This window comes from Alligator mississippiensis, chromosome 3 (assembly GCF_030867095.1).
Source record: "Alligator mississippiensis isolate rAllMis1 chromosome 3, rAllMis1, whole genome shotgun sequence".
In the NCBI taxonomy this organism is placed as follows: Eukaryota; Metazoa; Chordata; order Crocodylia; family Alligatoridae; genus Alligator; species Alligator mississippiensis.
Window position 1 is genome coordinate 157,265,120 of NC_081826.1, and position 17,449 is coordinate 157,282,568.

Sequence of the window (17,449 nt, forward strand, 5' to 3'; positions counted from 1 at the left end):
TAAAGCTCTGTGACCACTGTCTCAATTTTAAACAGGTGAGTGTAAAATATAGCAGATATCTATGTCCAAAGGGGCCAGATGTAGAATCAGTGACAGAGAAGAAAAGCTCTATTCCATTAGCGGTCTCCCAAGTGATGTAGATCCCACTTATAGGAAGCACTGATGTTAATGGTTGTCAGCCCTCCTTAAAGCCATTTAGACAGCAGTGTGTGCGCACACATATGTATTTATGAAGTACGCTATAGAATTGGAATTAGACTGTCATATTCAGTCTTTCTATTTGATGTTGATCTGCCAGCAGTGTGGTATGTACCATTTCCTTCTCTTTAATCCAGTCCTTACCAGTTTCTAATTTAGCTCCCACTGACCCAAGAGCCTGTGAAGAAAACAGCAAAAACAACAGATTTTTATGTTTTGCTTCTAAAGGGTCATAAACTTAGTTTTGGGGTGAATAAAATGTGTTGAGCCAAATAAAATTATTTATTTGAAGCATTTTTCCAGAGACTATTTAACCTTATTTTTTAAATAAAGAACAAAGAACATTTCAAAATGATCATTTTGAATGTAATCAATTTTTGATTTCGAAAAAAATTAAAAGCCAAACGCATTTTATTTCCTTTTCATAACACATTTTATTCAGTCTATCAAAAATGAACAAGTTCAGTGGAATTAAGCATGAACATTTCATTAATTCAGGTATTGCCAAACCTACATTTTTCACTAAAGATTTTCAGGTACAGCATTTTGCTACTGACCTGGCTATGAATTTACTTTAAACTATGTATAATTGCTTCCTCTTTGAGCAACTGGAAATTGACCTTATGATCCTGAAACGATGTTTTAATCAGGAGGAAAAAAATCCCACAGTAATTCTGGGGAAATTCAGGGAAGAGGACTACTGGAAGTGTCACCAGGCGTGTGTAGACAAAACAGGGGCCCTAAATTGAAGCAGTGGGTTTTAAAAAACATCACTTCAATTTAGTACCCTTTAAACCCCTGTGTCATACACACACTGATTTACCTGACTCTCCGGCGGTGGGGAGGAGAGGGTGAACTGCTGGCAGGCAGAGCAGTCCCTGGGATGTTGTATGGGCTGGTGATTCCCTCCACAGCAGTGGCATGTGGCCCCACCCCAGGGCACACATCCACAGGCACCCAGCTTGTGCAGTCCTGGGGGGCACTGCAGCCGCAGAGGGAAGCACTGGGCCCCTGAAAAAGCTCAGGCAGGCAGGTTCCAGGGGTAGAAAAAAAAAAAGATCAGGCTTGCCGCTTTATTTGGGTGGAGCCTGCCTTCACGGGCTGCTGCAGGGCTTCCTGTAGAGCCCCTGAGCTGCGCGGAGACTGGTGTTTTACTCCACGGCTGTACGGGCAGCAAACTAAAACTCCTCCTCGGAGTTTTAGTTTGCTGCGCCCCAAGTCATTTAAGGCGCATTACGCTGCTGAATTTCCTATAGTGGCTGGAATTAATGCGCAATATGCTGCCGTCACATGCAAACACAATTAAAGTGGTGCAAAAGCATTTAGCCTGCTTTAAAGTGTAGTGCACACATGCCCATCATTTTGTCTACACACATCTTAGGTCAGAAGCAGAGTTTCTCTATATAGAATTTTTTTTAAAATATGGTAAAGACAACAGCCAGTTAGTTTTGCTCAGTGGTGTGCAGAGAAAATGAAGTTAGCATCTATGATAGCCAAATTTCAAAACAATAGACTTTTCTTTTTTTATTTGAGCAAGGTGTGAAGTGACATATACTTAGCCCTTGCATAGAAGGACTGCAGGATGGTAAATACATTCAGTATTGTAACTTTCTCCAGTACATACATGACTGAAATTTACAGCTGGAAAACACACAATACGGCACCCTTGAAAGGATAAAGAGGACACAAGCACCACTACTTCTTTATCTCTTTCAAAGTATTGTTATTTTTCCCTTTCCAATTTAAGTTTATTAATGGAAGCTAATCCATTTTCACATAAAATGCTTTCGCAGATGCTTTACAGAATAAACAATGCATCTTTTCATGGAAATATTCTAAAAAAAACCTACTACCCCACAATTCAGATCAACTTAGTTTTATTATGAAAAGGAAAATATGCTGATTGTACTGGTTAGGCTGCATAGCTGTAATTTCTGAATGAGTCTTACAGAATTGGTACCAAATTCAAGAGGTGACTAAAATTTGACTAAAACTTTTCCAGAGAAAAAATGCAGATTTGATGACACCAGCACATTTCATAAATGTATTTTGTGTTGGTCAGATGGCAGGGGGAAAAAGATACTCCCTAAAAATGAAAACGTGTTATTCTGATGCTATTTTTATGTAAACGTGATGGAATAAAAACATTTTGAAATTTCCTTTGGTTTTGTTTTAAAATATGTTTAAATAGGCATGAACAAAAATTCTTGGAATTAACATAAAACATTGTTTGGCCCTAAATCATTGTTGATTCTTTGAAACCTTCTGGAAATTCTGGTCATGCGTCGACTATAGAAAAGAATATTTTGACTTTTTTCCCCCCTGGAACTGGCAGTACTCCAAGAAATGTGGTATTCGCATGGCTCAGCTGACATTCAGTGAAAGTTGTGCAACTCATGCCCCTAAGCTGCTCTGAAAATCTCATCTCCATTTTCCCATAAAGAATCAGTGTAAGCAGAGGAAAAGTTGGTCACGTCTTTTAATTCAGCATCCTTTGCAGGTGGAGCAACCACTTTGGCCCGGTACTGCAGCCAATTCAGACTGCAAACGCAAAGGACAAGTCTGTACTAAGGTGACAATGTGCTCTAGCCAGAGTGTTCCTACTCACATCCTACACATCCTTTCCCTCTCTAAACCTGGAAGTGCACCAGTGGGGTTACCTGGGGAAGGAAAGGCAGAAAAGGGTGTTGTTCCATGGTCACTCAAGATGTCTGTCTCCAACACACTTGAAAGAAGCCACAGAAAGACATTCCCAAGTGTCTTCTTTCCAGGTTTGGAGCACCTAAGGGGATATGCTTGGGACCATTCTGGCCAGAACGTGCTGCTCCTATGGTGTCAGTCATGCCCTGAAGTTACTGACTCAGGCTGGAATCAAAGCAGCTAGTATTAACCTCACAGAGTACTCTGTCTTCAACACGTCTGTGGTTGCTTCTCTGCATACAGTAAAGTAGGTAATTATGGGCCAGATATTCTATGGTATTTAGGTCCCTAAAACTACAGACAAGCACTTAATAGAGTAGGCAACTAATTGACTATCAAGCCCAAAGGAGGTTAGACACCGAGTCTACTTATGCCCTGTAAAAAAACCCAGTGGCTGCATCCAGATGTGCTGACATGTACAGTTTGTGATACTGCAAGACTTTGCGGCACCACAAACTGCACAGCTGGAACATGAAAATGTGCCCTGAGCTACAAATTTGTAGTGAGGGGGCAACCTTTTGTACCAGGAAATCCCAGTAGCAAAAAAATATTCAGTGAAAATGGTGTGATGCACGCCACACGAGCATGCACCAGTAGATGCGGAGGCTCAGTCCTCCAAGGAGATGCTCTAGCTGCTGGCCAAAGCATCTTCCCTCCTCTAGGTCTGGCCTGGCTCCTCTAGCATGCCAGGAGTGAGGAATGGGCAGTTTGCCTGAAGCAGGGCAGTTTGCCCCACAGCAAAGCACATGTGCAGGGGCGTGCGCAGTAGCAAAGAGTAGTGGCACAAATTTGTGCTACTACTTTTTTTGCTGCTGCAAGCACATGCCCCTGCATGTGGAGTGCACCCAGTAAGTGCTCATCTGAGTCCTTTGGTGCCTAAGGGTGCCTATACACATGCTCCAATGCATTCTTAATAAAGCACTCTAACATTGCTACAGTGTCACGTGTATAATAAGCCCCTGCATGTTTAAAAATGGATGCTGGGATATTTTAGCTAAAGCTCGCTGAATGAGCTGGAGTACTTTAACTAAAGCAGCCATTTTTAAATGTATGGGGGCTTAATACACATGACACTATGATGTTTTAATTATGATGGCTCTCCAGGAACCTCTTTAATTAAAATGCCCCCACTGTACTCCTAAGCACACATATAGGTTCCCTAAACTCAATAAATCCATCCTAGGTGCTATGCTACAATTGGTTCAGAGTCCTCAGAGGCTTTTAGGATAAAGGCCCTTTTGAGAATGGTTCAATTCTACCTAAAAATAGAATAAAGAAATTCTAGACAGAATATCCACTTTAAGGGATCGAACTGCAATCGAATTGCTCTAAAAACAAAATCAATTACTGACAAGGTTTTAGCCACATCTGGCTATTAAACCTGCCGATATTTGTTGGTTTTTAACACACAAGTCCCAGGCCTTTCATTTTAAAATCAATAAATTAGCCTCATTTCACTCTAATTTCCTGGCTGCATACAAACAATGCAATTATACTAAGCGAACAGGATATAGCAGCTGTGATTTCACCAAACTCCTCATAAAAATGATAATGATGCACAGCTAAAGATTTATTGATTTCCCAAATGTCTGATTTTAAAAAGAGAGAGCTAATAATTGCCAATGCAAGAAGTGCTCAGGACTTTGAGATGATTCAGTACCTAGAGCATGTAGCTGCTTTGTGGAAATGAGAGTCTAAATAGCCACCAGAGGATTATGTCTTAAAATGTTTAGCCTCTTCCGTAATTACACAGTTGCATAACAACCTGCAATTCCTGTCCCTGTGAAAGCCAGTTTATTTTGGTTAGGACATCTCTAAAGTGATGTTGCCCTTGTTAACCACATCATTTAGCAGCAATTGAAGGGTATGTCTACACAACACAATGCAGCGTGTTGTAGAGATTCTCACACCAGCTCTGATACCTAAGCAGCATAAAAGCCTCATTAGCACAGCACACCTCTTGGGCTAATGTATTTTACTCTCAAGCAGCATCTATTCTGCTTCCCTGTCAAGCCCATCAAGAAACAAGCCTTACCCATTCATTCTGCCCACTACCTAGCTTACAGGGGGCAGTGGGCATGTGAGATTGCTCAGCACAAGGGCAGCATAGATAAGATCTCTGATAAGGTCTTAGTGGGTGCATCTACAGGAGAAACTAACTGTGCAATAGCCTAAAAACACTGCGCAGTAGGATGCCAGGCAAAACCCGTGCTAAAATGCTACTGCACAGTAGTATTAGGTTACTGCACAGTTAACATCTGAGCAACCTCGTGCACCAGTGCCACTGCGCAGTAGCACCTGTTACTGTGCATTGATTTAGTACTTGGTTGTCCAAGTACTAAACTTACTGTGCTATGGAGCATTAATGAATGTGCAGACGAACCCAGTGAATTCTAGATCTACCCTGACTCTCGCACCACCATGTGTCCCAGTTCCAACCCAGTAGATGCAGCATTTTTCAAAGAGGCCCAAGGAAACAAGGAATCCACTTCCCATTGCATCTGGGTTCCTCCCTTACTTTATCTGCCTTGAAAAGCCCAGCTTCTCTTGTATTCTTCAGCAGCATGAACAGACAGCTGTGATGCTATGAAACTCCTTCAGCTCCGCTCCATGCTGTCTGACTGTTGCTAAACACAGAGCTGGTGAGCAACTATTCTTCAAACCTATTGAATAGGCTGGGACTTTAGCCCTATTCCTGTGCAAGATACAGTGTATCTTGAAGTGTATCTAGAAGGCACCATGCCTTAGAACAGTGGTGCTCAAAATCTTACCCATGGGCCTGATCCAGCCAATGGAGCTGGCCTGCGTGGAATCTGGCTTACAGGGCTCCTCATGAGTCTGGGAATTTGGTAGTAGGGGAGTAGTAGTAGCATTAATTACTGATTTCCTGCTGCCAAATTTTCAGACCCATGGGAGGCCTGTGGCCTTGCCCCAGTACATGGGATTGCTCCACGGCCAGATCTGGGCACATGGGGCCCAGCCAGTTTCTGGCTACATTCAGCACATGGGGATGGGGCAGCGTACAACTGCATCCAGGCACATGGGGTCAGGCCAGGGTGCAGACACATTCAGGGCATAGAATCGGGCCAGCATGCATCAGGATTAGGCCTGTGCCTAATCTAGGTGAGTGGGGTCGGGCCAGTATGCAGGATCACAACTATGGACCAATCCCATGCACAGACCCACAGACCAATCCCCACACCACTTATCTGGCCAGCGGGGTCAGAAGATTCATAGATTCATAGATGTTTGGGTCAGAAGGAACCCAGCAGATCATTGAGTCCAACCTCCTGCCCAGGGCAGGAAAAAGCACTGAGGTCAGATGACCCCAGGCAGGTGCATGTCCAGCCTCCTCTTGAAGACCCCCAAGGTAGGGGAGAGCACCACCTCCCTTGGAAGCCCATTCCACATTCTGGCAACCCTTACTGTAAAGAAGTTCTTCCTGATGTCTAACCTAAATCTGCTCTCTGTCAGTTTGTAGCCATTGTTCCTAGTTACTCCAAGGGGTGGCCTGGTAAACAGAGCATCTCCTATTCCTTGCTGTCCCCCCTGATGAATTTGTAGGTGGCTACAAGATCACCTCTCAGCCTTCTCTTCTGGAGGCTGAAGAGATCCAGGGCCCTCAGTCACTCCTTGTAGGGCTTTGCCTGCAGGACCCTAACCATATGAGTGGCCCTCCTCTGGACCCTCTCGAGGTTGTCTACATCCCTGTTGAAGTGTGGCACCCAAAACCGGATGCAGTACTCCAGCTGCAGCCTGACCAAGGCCGCATAAAGGGGAAGTATCACCTCCTTGGACCTGTTTGTCATGCACCTTCTAATGCATGATAAAGTGCAGTTAGCTTTACTGATCACTTTGTCACACTGAAGACTCAAGTTCATCTTGGAGTCAACAGTGACTCCAAGATCCCTTTCTGCTGCAGTGCTGCTGAGAAAGTTCTCCCCCAGCCTGTAAGTGTGCTGGTGATTCCTTCTTCCTAGGTGCAGCACCTTGCATTTGTCCTTCTTGAACTGCATCCTATTCTGTTCCACCCATTTTTCCAACCTGTCCATGTCCACCTGGATTCGTTCCTTACCTTCTGGTGTGTTAACTTTACCCTATAATTTGGTATCCTCTGTGAATTTGGACAGAGTGCTTTCCATGCCCTCATCCAACTCACTGACGAAGACATTGAACAGCACTGGTTCAAAGACCAAGCCTTGTGGGAGTCCACTGCCCACATCTTTCTAGGTTGATAATGACTCATCCACCACCACTGTCTGGGTGCGACCCCTAAGCCAATTTGCTACCCACCTGGCCGTGTATTTATCTGTCACAGTTGCTCAGTTATCTATGAGAATATGAGATACTGTATCAAAGGCCTTCTTAAAATCCAAGTTGATGACATCCCCCTTGATTCCCGCAACTAAGCATTTTGTGACCTGGTCATAAAAAGAAACATGGTTAGTCAGGCAGAGTCTGCCTGCTATGAATCTGTGCTAGTTGCCCTTTAGCATTGTTTTCCCCTCTGGACTCCCACAAATGTGATCCTTAATAATTTTTTCAAAGGTTTTCCTGAGGATGGAGATAAGACTAACCAGTCTATAGTTACCTGGATCCTCCTTCCTCCCCATCTTGAAAATGGGGACTACACTGGCCCTTTTCCAGTCCTCTGGGACCTGACCTGAGCACCAAGAGTGCTCAAGCAGCCATGCCAGCGGCTCTGCTATGACACCAGCCAATTCCTTCAGCACCCTTGGATGAAGATCATCTAGGCCTGCCAACTTAAACACATCCAGCCCCTCCAAGTGTCTCTTCATTAAGTCAGTGCTAACAGTTAATCCTTCGAACAGTTAATCCAGCTAAATCCTTGGATGATGGCGTTGCCATGGACATAGTCTTTCTAGACTTTAAGAAGGCCTTTGACACTGTCTCTCACCCCATCCTCATCAATAAATTAAGTGACTGCGGCATTGATGCCTGAACAGTTGGATGGGTAAAAAATTGGCTGATGGGGCGCACCCAGAAAGTAGTGGTGGACGGGTTGTACTCAACCTGGCAAGATGTGAGCAGTGGGGTACCCCAGGGCTCAGTCCTCGGTCCCGCACTGTTTAACATCTTCATCAGCGACTTGGACGAGGGGGTGGAAAGCATGCTGTCCAAGTTTGCTGATGACACCAAGATGTGGGGAGAGGTGGACACACTTGAAGGGAGAGAGAGGCTGCAACTAGATTTAGACAGACTACAAAAGTGGGCAGACGAGAATAGGATGGGGTTCAACGTAGACAAATGCAGGGTGCTGCACCTTGGGAGAAGGAATCCACAGCATACATATAGGCTGGGGAGTTCCCTTCTTGAAAGCACAGAGGCAGAAAGGGATCTTGGAGTCATTATTGACTCCAAGATGAGCATGAGCCACCAATGCCAGACCACAGCCAGCAAGGCCAGCCATATCTTGTCATGCATCCAAAGGTGCATCTCAAGCCGGTCCAGAGAAGTGATACTCCCCCTCTATGCAACTTTGGTCAGGCCGCAGTTGGAGTACTTTGTCCAGTACTGGGCGCCGCACTTCAAAAGGGATGTGGCCAGCCTGGAGAGGGGTCAGAGGAGGGCCACCCACTTGGTGAGAGGGCAGCAGGAGAGGCCCTATGAGTAGAGACTGAAGGACCTGAACCTGTTCAGCCTCAGCAAGAGGAGGCTGAGGGGGGACCTGGTGGCTACCTACAAGCTCATCAGGGGGGATCAACAGCAAATAGGCAGAGCCCTTTTCTCCCCAGCACCACCTGGGGTGACAAGGGACAATGGTAATAAGCTGATGGAGAATAGGTTTCGGTTAGAGATCAGAAGGCAATATTTTACAGTTAGGGTTGGCAAAATCTGGAACCAACTTCCCAGGGAAGTGGTCTTCGCCCCTACCTTGGGCAAATTCAAGAGGAGGTTGGACGATCACCTGTCTGGGGTCTTGTGAACCCAGCATTCATTCCTGCCTGTGGCAGGGGGTCAGGCTAGATGATCTGTTCAGGTCCCTCCTGACCCTAGCTACTATGTAACTATGAAGTTGGTGGTCTGGTTTCCCCTTTATGCCTGTCTATGATCCAGTTGGGAGACTTGTCCGAGTTTAGGAATAGAGAGGCAAAAAACTCAATGAAGAACTCAACTTTGTCCCCCCTCTCTATCACTAATTGCCCTAGTTTGTCTTGTAGGGGGCCTATGCTACCCTGTGCTTTCTTTTTGCTCTCTATATACCTGAACAAGGACTTTTTGTTGTCTTTAATTTTTGGTGCCAGCCTAAGTCCCATTGCTGCTTTGGCCTTTCTGACTGTTTCCCTGCAAGTGTGGGCCAAGTAGGTATACTCCACCTTGGTAGCTACCCCCTGCTTCTACCACCTATATACCTCTTTTTTTGCCCCTAGGCTTTCCTGGACTTCCCTGTTCAGCCAAGAGGATTTCTTGGCCCCTTTGCCCCCTTTCCTGTGCAGTCCTGTAGGATTGCTCCCTTTAGGAACAACCACCCTTCCTGGACTCCTATTTCACCTGAGCACACTAAAGTTAGCCTTTCTGAAGTCTAACATTTCTGCCCTACTGGTTATCTTTTCCACCCTACGCCGGATAGTGAATTCAATCAAGTGATGGTCACTGTCCCCTAGGTTACCTTGTGTCAGTAGATCCCCCACCAAATCATCCCCTGTAGCCAGGACCAAACCAGTAAGGTGTTTCCTCTAGTGGGACCGTATGCCTCCTGTGTTAGGTGAAGGTCCTATATGCAGGTTAAGAACCTACGTGAACAGTTGGATCTAGCTGACTGCTGAAGAATTCCAGGTCCAACTCCTCCTCCTGATGTGGTGGCCTGTTGTAGACCCCCACTACTAAGTCCCTTTCCCCCCTGACCCCTTTGCATTCTGGCCCACAATACCTCAATTTGCCCCTCCTCTGATCCCATCTTGATTATGGAAGATGTATATTGCTCCTTCACGTAAAGAACAACACCTCTCCCTTTTCTCCCTACTCTATCTCATTTGTACAACCTATAGCCCTCAGTGCTTATTGCCCAATCGTGGATAGGGTTCCACCAATTTTCAGTTAGCCCAACTAGATCAACATCCTTGTTTGCAAGCAAGAGTGCGAGTTCCTCCTGCTTGTTCCCCACGCTCCTAGCATTAGTGTAGAGTCATTTGAGCCATCTGATGTGTGCCTTTGGTGCCCCCCTATCCTGATGCCCATGGGGCCCCTTAGTACTTACATGGGCTGTTCCAGTGAATGGCTCATGGTTTGTTGAGCATAGGTTCTCACTGTTGTCCGCATCCCTGGCCCTCAATGAACCTAGTTTAAAGCCCTGCATAGGAGATCAGCCAACCTGTAAGAGAATAGACTCTTACCTTTTAAAGAGAGATAAAGGCCATCATGCCCCAGTGTGTCCCTTCTGCAGATCATGATTGAAGAAGCCAAAACTTGCTTGATGACGCCAACTCTGGGGCCACAGGCTGACTTCTCTAATGCAGGTGTTGTGTTGCTGACCACGACCACTGACCGGGAGGATTGATGAGAAGACCACCTGTGCCCCCGTCTTCCTAAGCCTGCCCCCAGATTGGGCACCACTGCTTTAGAAGCACACGTAGGGAAATGCAGTTTCCTTCCACATGTCTTCCTGGTCATCATTTACTGGTTGCCTGGGCTCCAGACACTCACTTCTGGATGACAGGACTAAGGAAGAAAATAGTCTTTTACCAAACCCAAAATACTGGTACCTTGTGCAGTGATTTCACTCCTGGTGACTTGGACTACTTGCAGATCTCGCCCCAGGTGAATGAGAATTAGTTAAAGATGGTGAATTCACTGGTACACCTGGTGCAGGTTACTGGAACATGCATTACTATTGTATACAAGGAGCCTTGATAAAACACTCAAACTCTCTCTACTCACCTTCCATAGCAAATTTATCTTGGACAATGTGCAAATTTATCTTGGACAATGTGCTTTGTTCCAGCAATATGCTATCAGCTATCAATGGATAGATTTGCAAGGTATGTTATTGGGGGGCAGAATTCCAATTAACCAAATCTCTGTGCATGTGTTTTTATACAACACATTGTAAAATACTTGAGGAAAAATTTGCTAATAAAACTGCAGGAGGCTAGAGACTATTGCATTTGTATCTGCAAAAATATGACTGGGCATTAGAAAGAGGTCACCTCTCTTCTGAAAAGTATCAAATAGAATTGTGTTTTGCAGCAGCAACAAGTAGACCTTTTGCTACAGAACCTGCTTGGACTCAGTTGGCAAATTAGACTGTCATTTGCCTTTCGGCCCCTAGAACTCATCTAACTGAACTATACTCTGCCTACTTTCATCTCCCCTTCAAAAAGATCAGCTCAAACTGTGTCTGTAGCACCAACAGCTTGAAAGGAGTCATCTGAGATCTCACAGAAAAATTCTTTAAAAGACTGGAATCAAACCTGTAAGAGCTGTGCTACACTATTTAAAGAGTAATGCAAAGTGTTTCTTTCATTGTGAATTGTTCAAGGCAGTGAAGAATGTGAAAGAGGCCTGGAGAGCAGAGTTGCTAAGAGTTCTAATGGCAAAAGTCTCAATTTTACAGAAAACTTCAGAGGAAATCCCTGCAGAGGTATATTTCCATACAAAATCAACAGGGATTTTTCCAGCCCAAGGCCAAATAACATAACTAAAGACAGTGTGATTGAACATCCCTCCTAACAGGAGACAGAAAAACACACTAACAGCCATCTCCAAGTTTTTCATAAGAGTGACAAGAAATTTTGGGTGCTTGGTGTTTCTGTGCCAAATTTGACACTCTAAGGGAACCCATTTTTCAGAGGGTGGGTATTGATCCTATCAATAAAACAAGGCCTCTGAAATCAACATACAAGAATGAGCAATATGTTGTCATTGAAAGCTTGTCAATACACTTGTTTATTGCCGAAGGATAAATTGTTTCAGGGATGAGCTCCATCAGAACTTGCTTATGAGTGACTTCACCTTGCAATTTCTGTTTTCACTCTATGGCGAGGATATAGAAAGATAAAACATTCACACTGGTTCAGTAAGAATACCACTGCCACAATCCCCTTAACCACCATAATTTTGCCCAATTCAGGTGAGAATTACTCTGCTAAATCTCTCCTGGTGTGCTTTACACCACATTCATAGATTCATAGATTCATTGATGCTGGGGTCGGAAGGAACATTGCATTTCTCCTTGTTGAACTGCATTCTGTTGTTTTCTGCCCATTTGTCCAACCTGTCCAGGTCTGCTTGTAGTTGTTCCCTGCCCTCCGGTGTGTCCACTTCTCCCCACAGTTTTGTGTCATCCGCAAACTTGGACAGAGTACACTTCACTCCCTCGTCCAAGTTGCTGATGAAGATATTGAAGAGTATCAGTCCTAGGACCGAGCCCTGCGGGACCCCACTGCCCACACCCTTCCAGGTCGATACCGACCTATCCACCACGACTCTCTGGGTGCGACCCTCCAGCCAATTCGCCACCCACCAGACTGTGTAGTCATACAAGTCACAGCCTCTTAACTTGTTCACCAGTATGGGGTGGGATACCGTATCGAAGGCCTTCCTGAAGTCTAAGTACATGACATCAACCTCTACTCCTGCATCCAGGCGTTTTGTAACCTGGTCATAAAAAGAGACTAGATTAGTCAGGCATGATCTACCTGCTACGAACCCGTGCTGGTTTCCCCTCAGCATAATTTGTCCTGCCGGGCTCTCGCAAATGTCAGCCTTGATAATTTTTTCGAAGACTTTGCCTAGGATGGAGGTGAGACTGACTGGCCTGTAGTTGCCTGGATCCTCCTTCCTCCCCTTCTTGAAAATGGGGACCACATTGGCCCTTTTCCAGTCCTCCGGGACCTGGCCCGTGCACCACGAGTGTTCAAATATTACCGCCAGTGGCTGTGCAATGATGTCGGCCAGTGCCTTCAGTACCCTCGGATGGAGCTCATCCAGGCTTGCTGACTTAAAGGCATCCAGTTCCTCCAAGTGACTCTGTACCATCTCAGGGTCTACGTATGGCAGTCTGGCGCCTTGCTGCTGCCTCTCTACAATTGCAGTGAGAGCCTGGTCCTGCCCCTCACTTAGGAACACTGAGGCAAAGAACTCGTTGAGGAGTTCAGCCTTGTCCCCCCTGTCTGTCACCAATTGCTTCTGCCCATTTAGTAGGGGTTATGTTTTGCCTGCCCTTATTCTTTTGGGGGAAACTATAGATTAAAAGCAAATAGGCCTACCATATGAGGTCAGTTCCCTTTGATAGCTGTAAGTCTATGTATTCCTGATTCAAATGTATTTTACATTAGTATACAATATGAAGTCTAAATCACACCAGGGTATGTCTGTCTGTTCGTGCCCTGATTCCAAGAGAGAAGAGAATACATAATCAGGATGGCATTCTTCCTTAAGTAGGTTTTAAGGCATAAATCTGTAAGGATCTTGTTACACGTTACTCTGTGAGCCACACAAATGTTGACTGCTAGAAGTGCACCGATATATTGGTCCATATTGGATCAGCACCAATAAAAGGATAATTAACATTATTGGCAATCAGCTTTTTTTGGCCACGTAGCTGATAGTGTCACTGATAAATGCTGCATGCGTGTGTGCAGCCTCCAAGTACAGGACCAGGAATGCAGGCTGGCAGCTTGGAGAGCAATATCCCACCAGTAAATCTGTCGGGGGGAGGGAAGGGCCATGGGGGGGAGTAGATCGAGGCTCCCATGGTAAGGGAAGGAGTGGGGCAAGGGCAGGCACTGCCCAGCTAGGGCACTGAAAGTGTCCCTGGGAGCAGGACAGAGTCACTTAATGAGTGCTTAAAACTAGTTTCAAGTGGTAATATGTGCACACAGTCCAGGACCCGCCCAAAATTATTGTATGACAAAGTTCTAAATTCCATGTGTTTGTATTACTAGTAAAAGCATTCTCAAAAGACATATTAAGTATATTGATATGATTTTGTACGATATAAAACAAAAGGGAGGAACTGATGTAGTTATACAGTCCATAAGATAATACAGTCTGAAACTGCTGTGGCTATAGGATGCAAACTAGAGAGAATTAAGATGTACAGCTAAGATCCTTATCCCTGCAGCCCTTTTACATCCCAAGCAAAATGATTAGAACAGGGAGCCCTGAAAGCCCTGTATAGAGCCAGTGAGGATTTTCCAGAGAAAAACTGCAGGAGTCAGCTTTCGTTAGATCTAAATGACACAAATGCAGTGCCACATAGTAGGCAAGTCTTCATGTATATTAGTGAGCTTTTCCTAATGTTCATTAAATTTAGAACCTCCAATATGAGGTACTAAATAAATGCACATTAGGCTGTGCTAATGTGCTGTAGCACAAGTACACGCTTTTTAGGTGACACTTAATATGCAGTAGCCTATTCTACTGCATTTTAGCATATTAGCTCAGTTTTTTCTGCACCACTTTAATGCACGTTAGAAGAAGCTACTGCACTTTAAAGTGCATTTGTAGACCACGCAGTGGTACCCAGGCTAGCTCTGAATAAGTCAGCTCAGCTACCAGCAGCAGTGTGGCCATGTTAGCTTGGGTCATAGGCACCAAGTACATGGGGACCCAAGGACCCTGCCCCCCTCAGGAAGAGGGTAGGGTGACCACCCATCCCAAATTGGATGAGACAGTTCCAAAATGGGACCATCAAGTCCTGATCCCAGGCCACATGACTCTGGGACAGCATTTGTCCTGTATTCCCCGTATCATACAGAAATCCGGGTTTTCTGTTCACTGTGGAAAAATGCAGGAAATGGCAGGAGTCCTTTTGCAGGCTAGTAGAGTTCTAGCCAGCAAGGGGCTGCACAGAGTGGGAGGCAGGGGCCACCACATGCATGTGTGCACAAGCAAACCATGTGGCCACCCTAGCCCCCTGTCCACCCCAGTAAAAATTAAAAGTCAGCACCAATGGCTTGGGTGGAGTATCACACTAATATACCCTGCTTCTCAGGAGGGCTGGTTAGCCCCAGCAGAACACCCCACAAACACAGCTAATACTGCTCCTGGTCCTAGAGCTAGCATGTGCAGAGCTAGCATTGAGTATCACAGCACTGTGCAGACTGTGATGCATGAACTACGTGGGACTCTTGGTGCACAGAACTGTATCGTGTTATTCAGACATGGCCTGTGTTTATTTACAGTAGCTGTGAATCTGGCTGCAAATCCAGTTTTCATCTGTAGTAGCCTTATCTTTAGGGTCAGGAAGTGAAGTGGTTGGACCTAATTGCAATTCAGGTAGTGTGAATCTTGGACAGACAACAAGTCTCTGGGCCTTCTGAATTGTGCCTTTTAGGAGATTCCATATCCACTGCTGAACTGGCCAACATTATGCATTGATTAAGTTGCTGAAACCCAAGCCTCCTGGCTCCTTGAGAAACCCAGAACCTACTTGAGCCTATTAAGATATCCTGCCTGTTCCCCATATTCTTTTGCACAGGCATTACATGCAAAGATTAGGGTTAACTAAGACAGGCACAAAAAAGTTGAGTCAGTGAAAGAAGCAAATGGCTTAATAAAATTTAAGACAGGTGTCATTCAAATTACTCAAGATCTCTGGGAAATTAAACAAACAGTGTGTGAGATCAGTTTAATAACAGAACTGAAATCAGTATCTTAGGCAAGCCCTATATATGTGCAGATGTTACAATTAGTAGGCATGATGCTCCTATTTTCAGAATGGGATTGTGATTTAGGCAGTAACAATAGTGCCATCCAGTGGGCACTCGGTTTGGAAATGTGCAGGTTGCACCAACTGATAGGAAGTTCTGATTTCTGATTTCTGAACTAGAAAGGAGGTGATATAACTTGCCCAAGGTCACTTAGCAGATTAGTTGCAGAATGAAAAATAGAATCAGTACCCCCAAATTCCAACCTACCCAGGGCTCTGTTTGCTGGATCTCATGTTATCTCATTTGTTTTCTTTTTGGTTATGGCACCTGCTGTCAAGTAGTCTGCCAGGAATACTGCATTTGGCTTCATTATTAAACTGATCTCAAAGCATCTCACTCATCCCCAGAGACCAAGTCAAATCACAACTATCTTATATTTTGTTAAGATATCATTTCTCCCCACTGATTCTGTACTTGGGATATGCTTATCCTAGATAATATTGCCATCTGTTGAGTCACTGCACATTTAAATCTGGTATTTAAGTATATGAAAGGGAGACTGTTTTGCTAGAATTATTCCAGTGTATGTTCTACACCTGGTGTACTCTGACAGGTAAGAGCCCTGTTACTTAAATGTGCATGTGCATGTGCATGCATATGTAGTTCTAACACAAAGGGGTCCTGATCTCAGTTGGAGCTACTAACTGCTACTGTAATATAGAGAGAAATTTGTTATGATCAATATCTGATAATGAATAATATACCAAGTAATTATTCACTACAGCTTATTTAGTTATTTTTCTATTTGAGTGACATGATTGTAGGTTTTCAGCCAGGCTTACTCACAGCATTCTCTATCAAGAATTCTATAATCAGAGTCTTAACTTAAGCCATCACTGAAATGCAGCCAGCTTGGAGAAGGGTGGGTCTTAATCACCCCTTATAACTCTACCATCAACACTATGAGTCAGGGGAACATACCAGCACCTAGAAATAGTTGGTAGGTTAGATAAGCAAAATGCAGTTAGAAACTCCACTGTGAATATTACTTTCTTTTTTGAAAAGCAACTTGAGGTTTTTCACAAAACCTCTAGATCATGGGCATGACATCTTTTTAGATGAGACAAGAGACCCTGGCACACTGAATAGCATCCAAGCCAGGGGCGGGCAATTATTTTGGGCAGAGGGCCGGTTACTGAGTTTCGGCAAGCCATCGAGAGCCTCATGACAGGCAGCCCAGATTAATATTAATTTTGTAAATTTTTTAGGGGCCCTGCGGGCCGGATAAAATGGCCTGGCAGGCCACATCCGGCCCCCAGGCCACATTTTGCCCACCCCTGATCCCTGATCCAAGCCATAGGACAGTTTCGCTGCCTTGGCAGAAGAATGTGGCTCCGTTTAAACATCAAAGAACACACCCTGCTAAAATAAGAGCAACATTGACCACTTCTCAGCCTTCCAATCAATCACCACTGCCATTTGGAAAGAGATCAACCTGAATCTATGCCATGTCAGTTCTACAACCAGGAACAGTGAAAGACAAGCTCACATTACAAGGCACTGGACCAAGAACTGACTAGTTTTGGAGACAACCAGAATGTAACAGATGGCTTTATTACCCTTCTTCCTCAGGACTATATCAGATCTTAACCTCTGGCACCATCAGCAAGGAACAGCTGCGGAGTCTGATGCATAACCTGTACCCCAGGGAAGGCCCACAGACCACTGATGAACTTGCTACTCTTTTTCTTAATGAAGTGGATAAAAGCAATCGAGGTAATTTGGCACCTGTTCCAGTGAGTGTGCTGTGCTTTGGATAGGGCATATCCTGAGTGACTTGATGAAGATCTACAGGTGCTGCCATGCTCAGAGAGGAGAAACAGTGTCCTTCCAAGGATGTATTGTACTACCATTCTGAGCCCTGCAGCAAGAGC

General features: G+C 44.9%; 1 protein-coding gene across 1 annotated transcript in view; it reads left to right on the forward strand.

Moving 5' to 3' along the window:
* The window catches only part of LOC109283970 (uncharacterized), a 70,560-nt gene that overhangs the window by 46,584 nt on the left and 6,527 nt on the right, over nt 1-17,449 (forward strand). Inside the window, exon 4 of the mRNA XM_059723487.1 lies at nt 17,148-17,291. Within this exon, the coding sequence (XP_059579470.1) occupies nt 17,148-17,291 (144 nt within the window). The remainder of the gene's footprint in view (nt 1-17,147; nt 17,292-17,449) is intronic.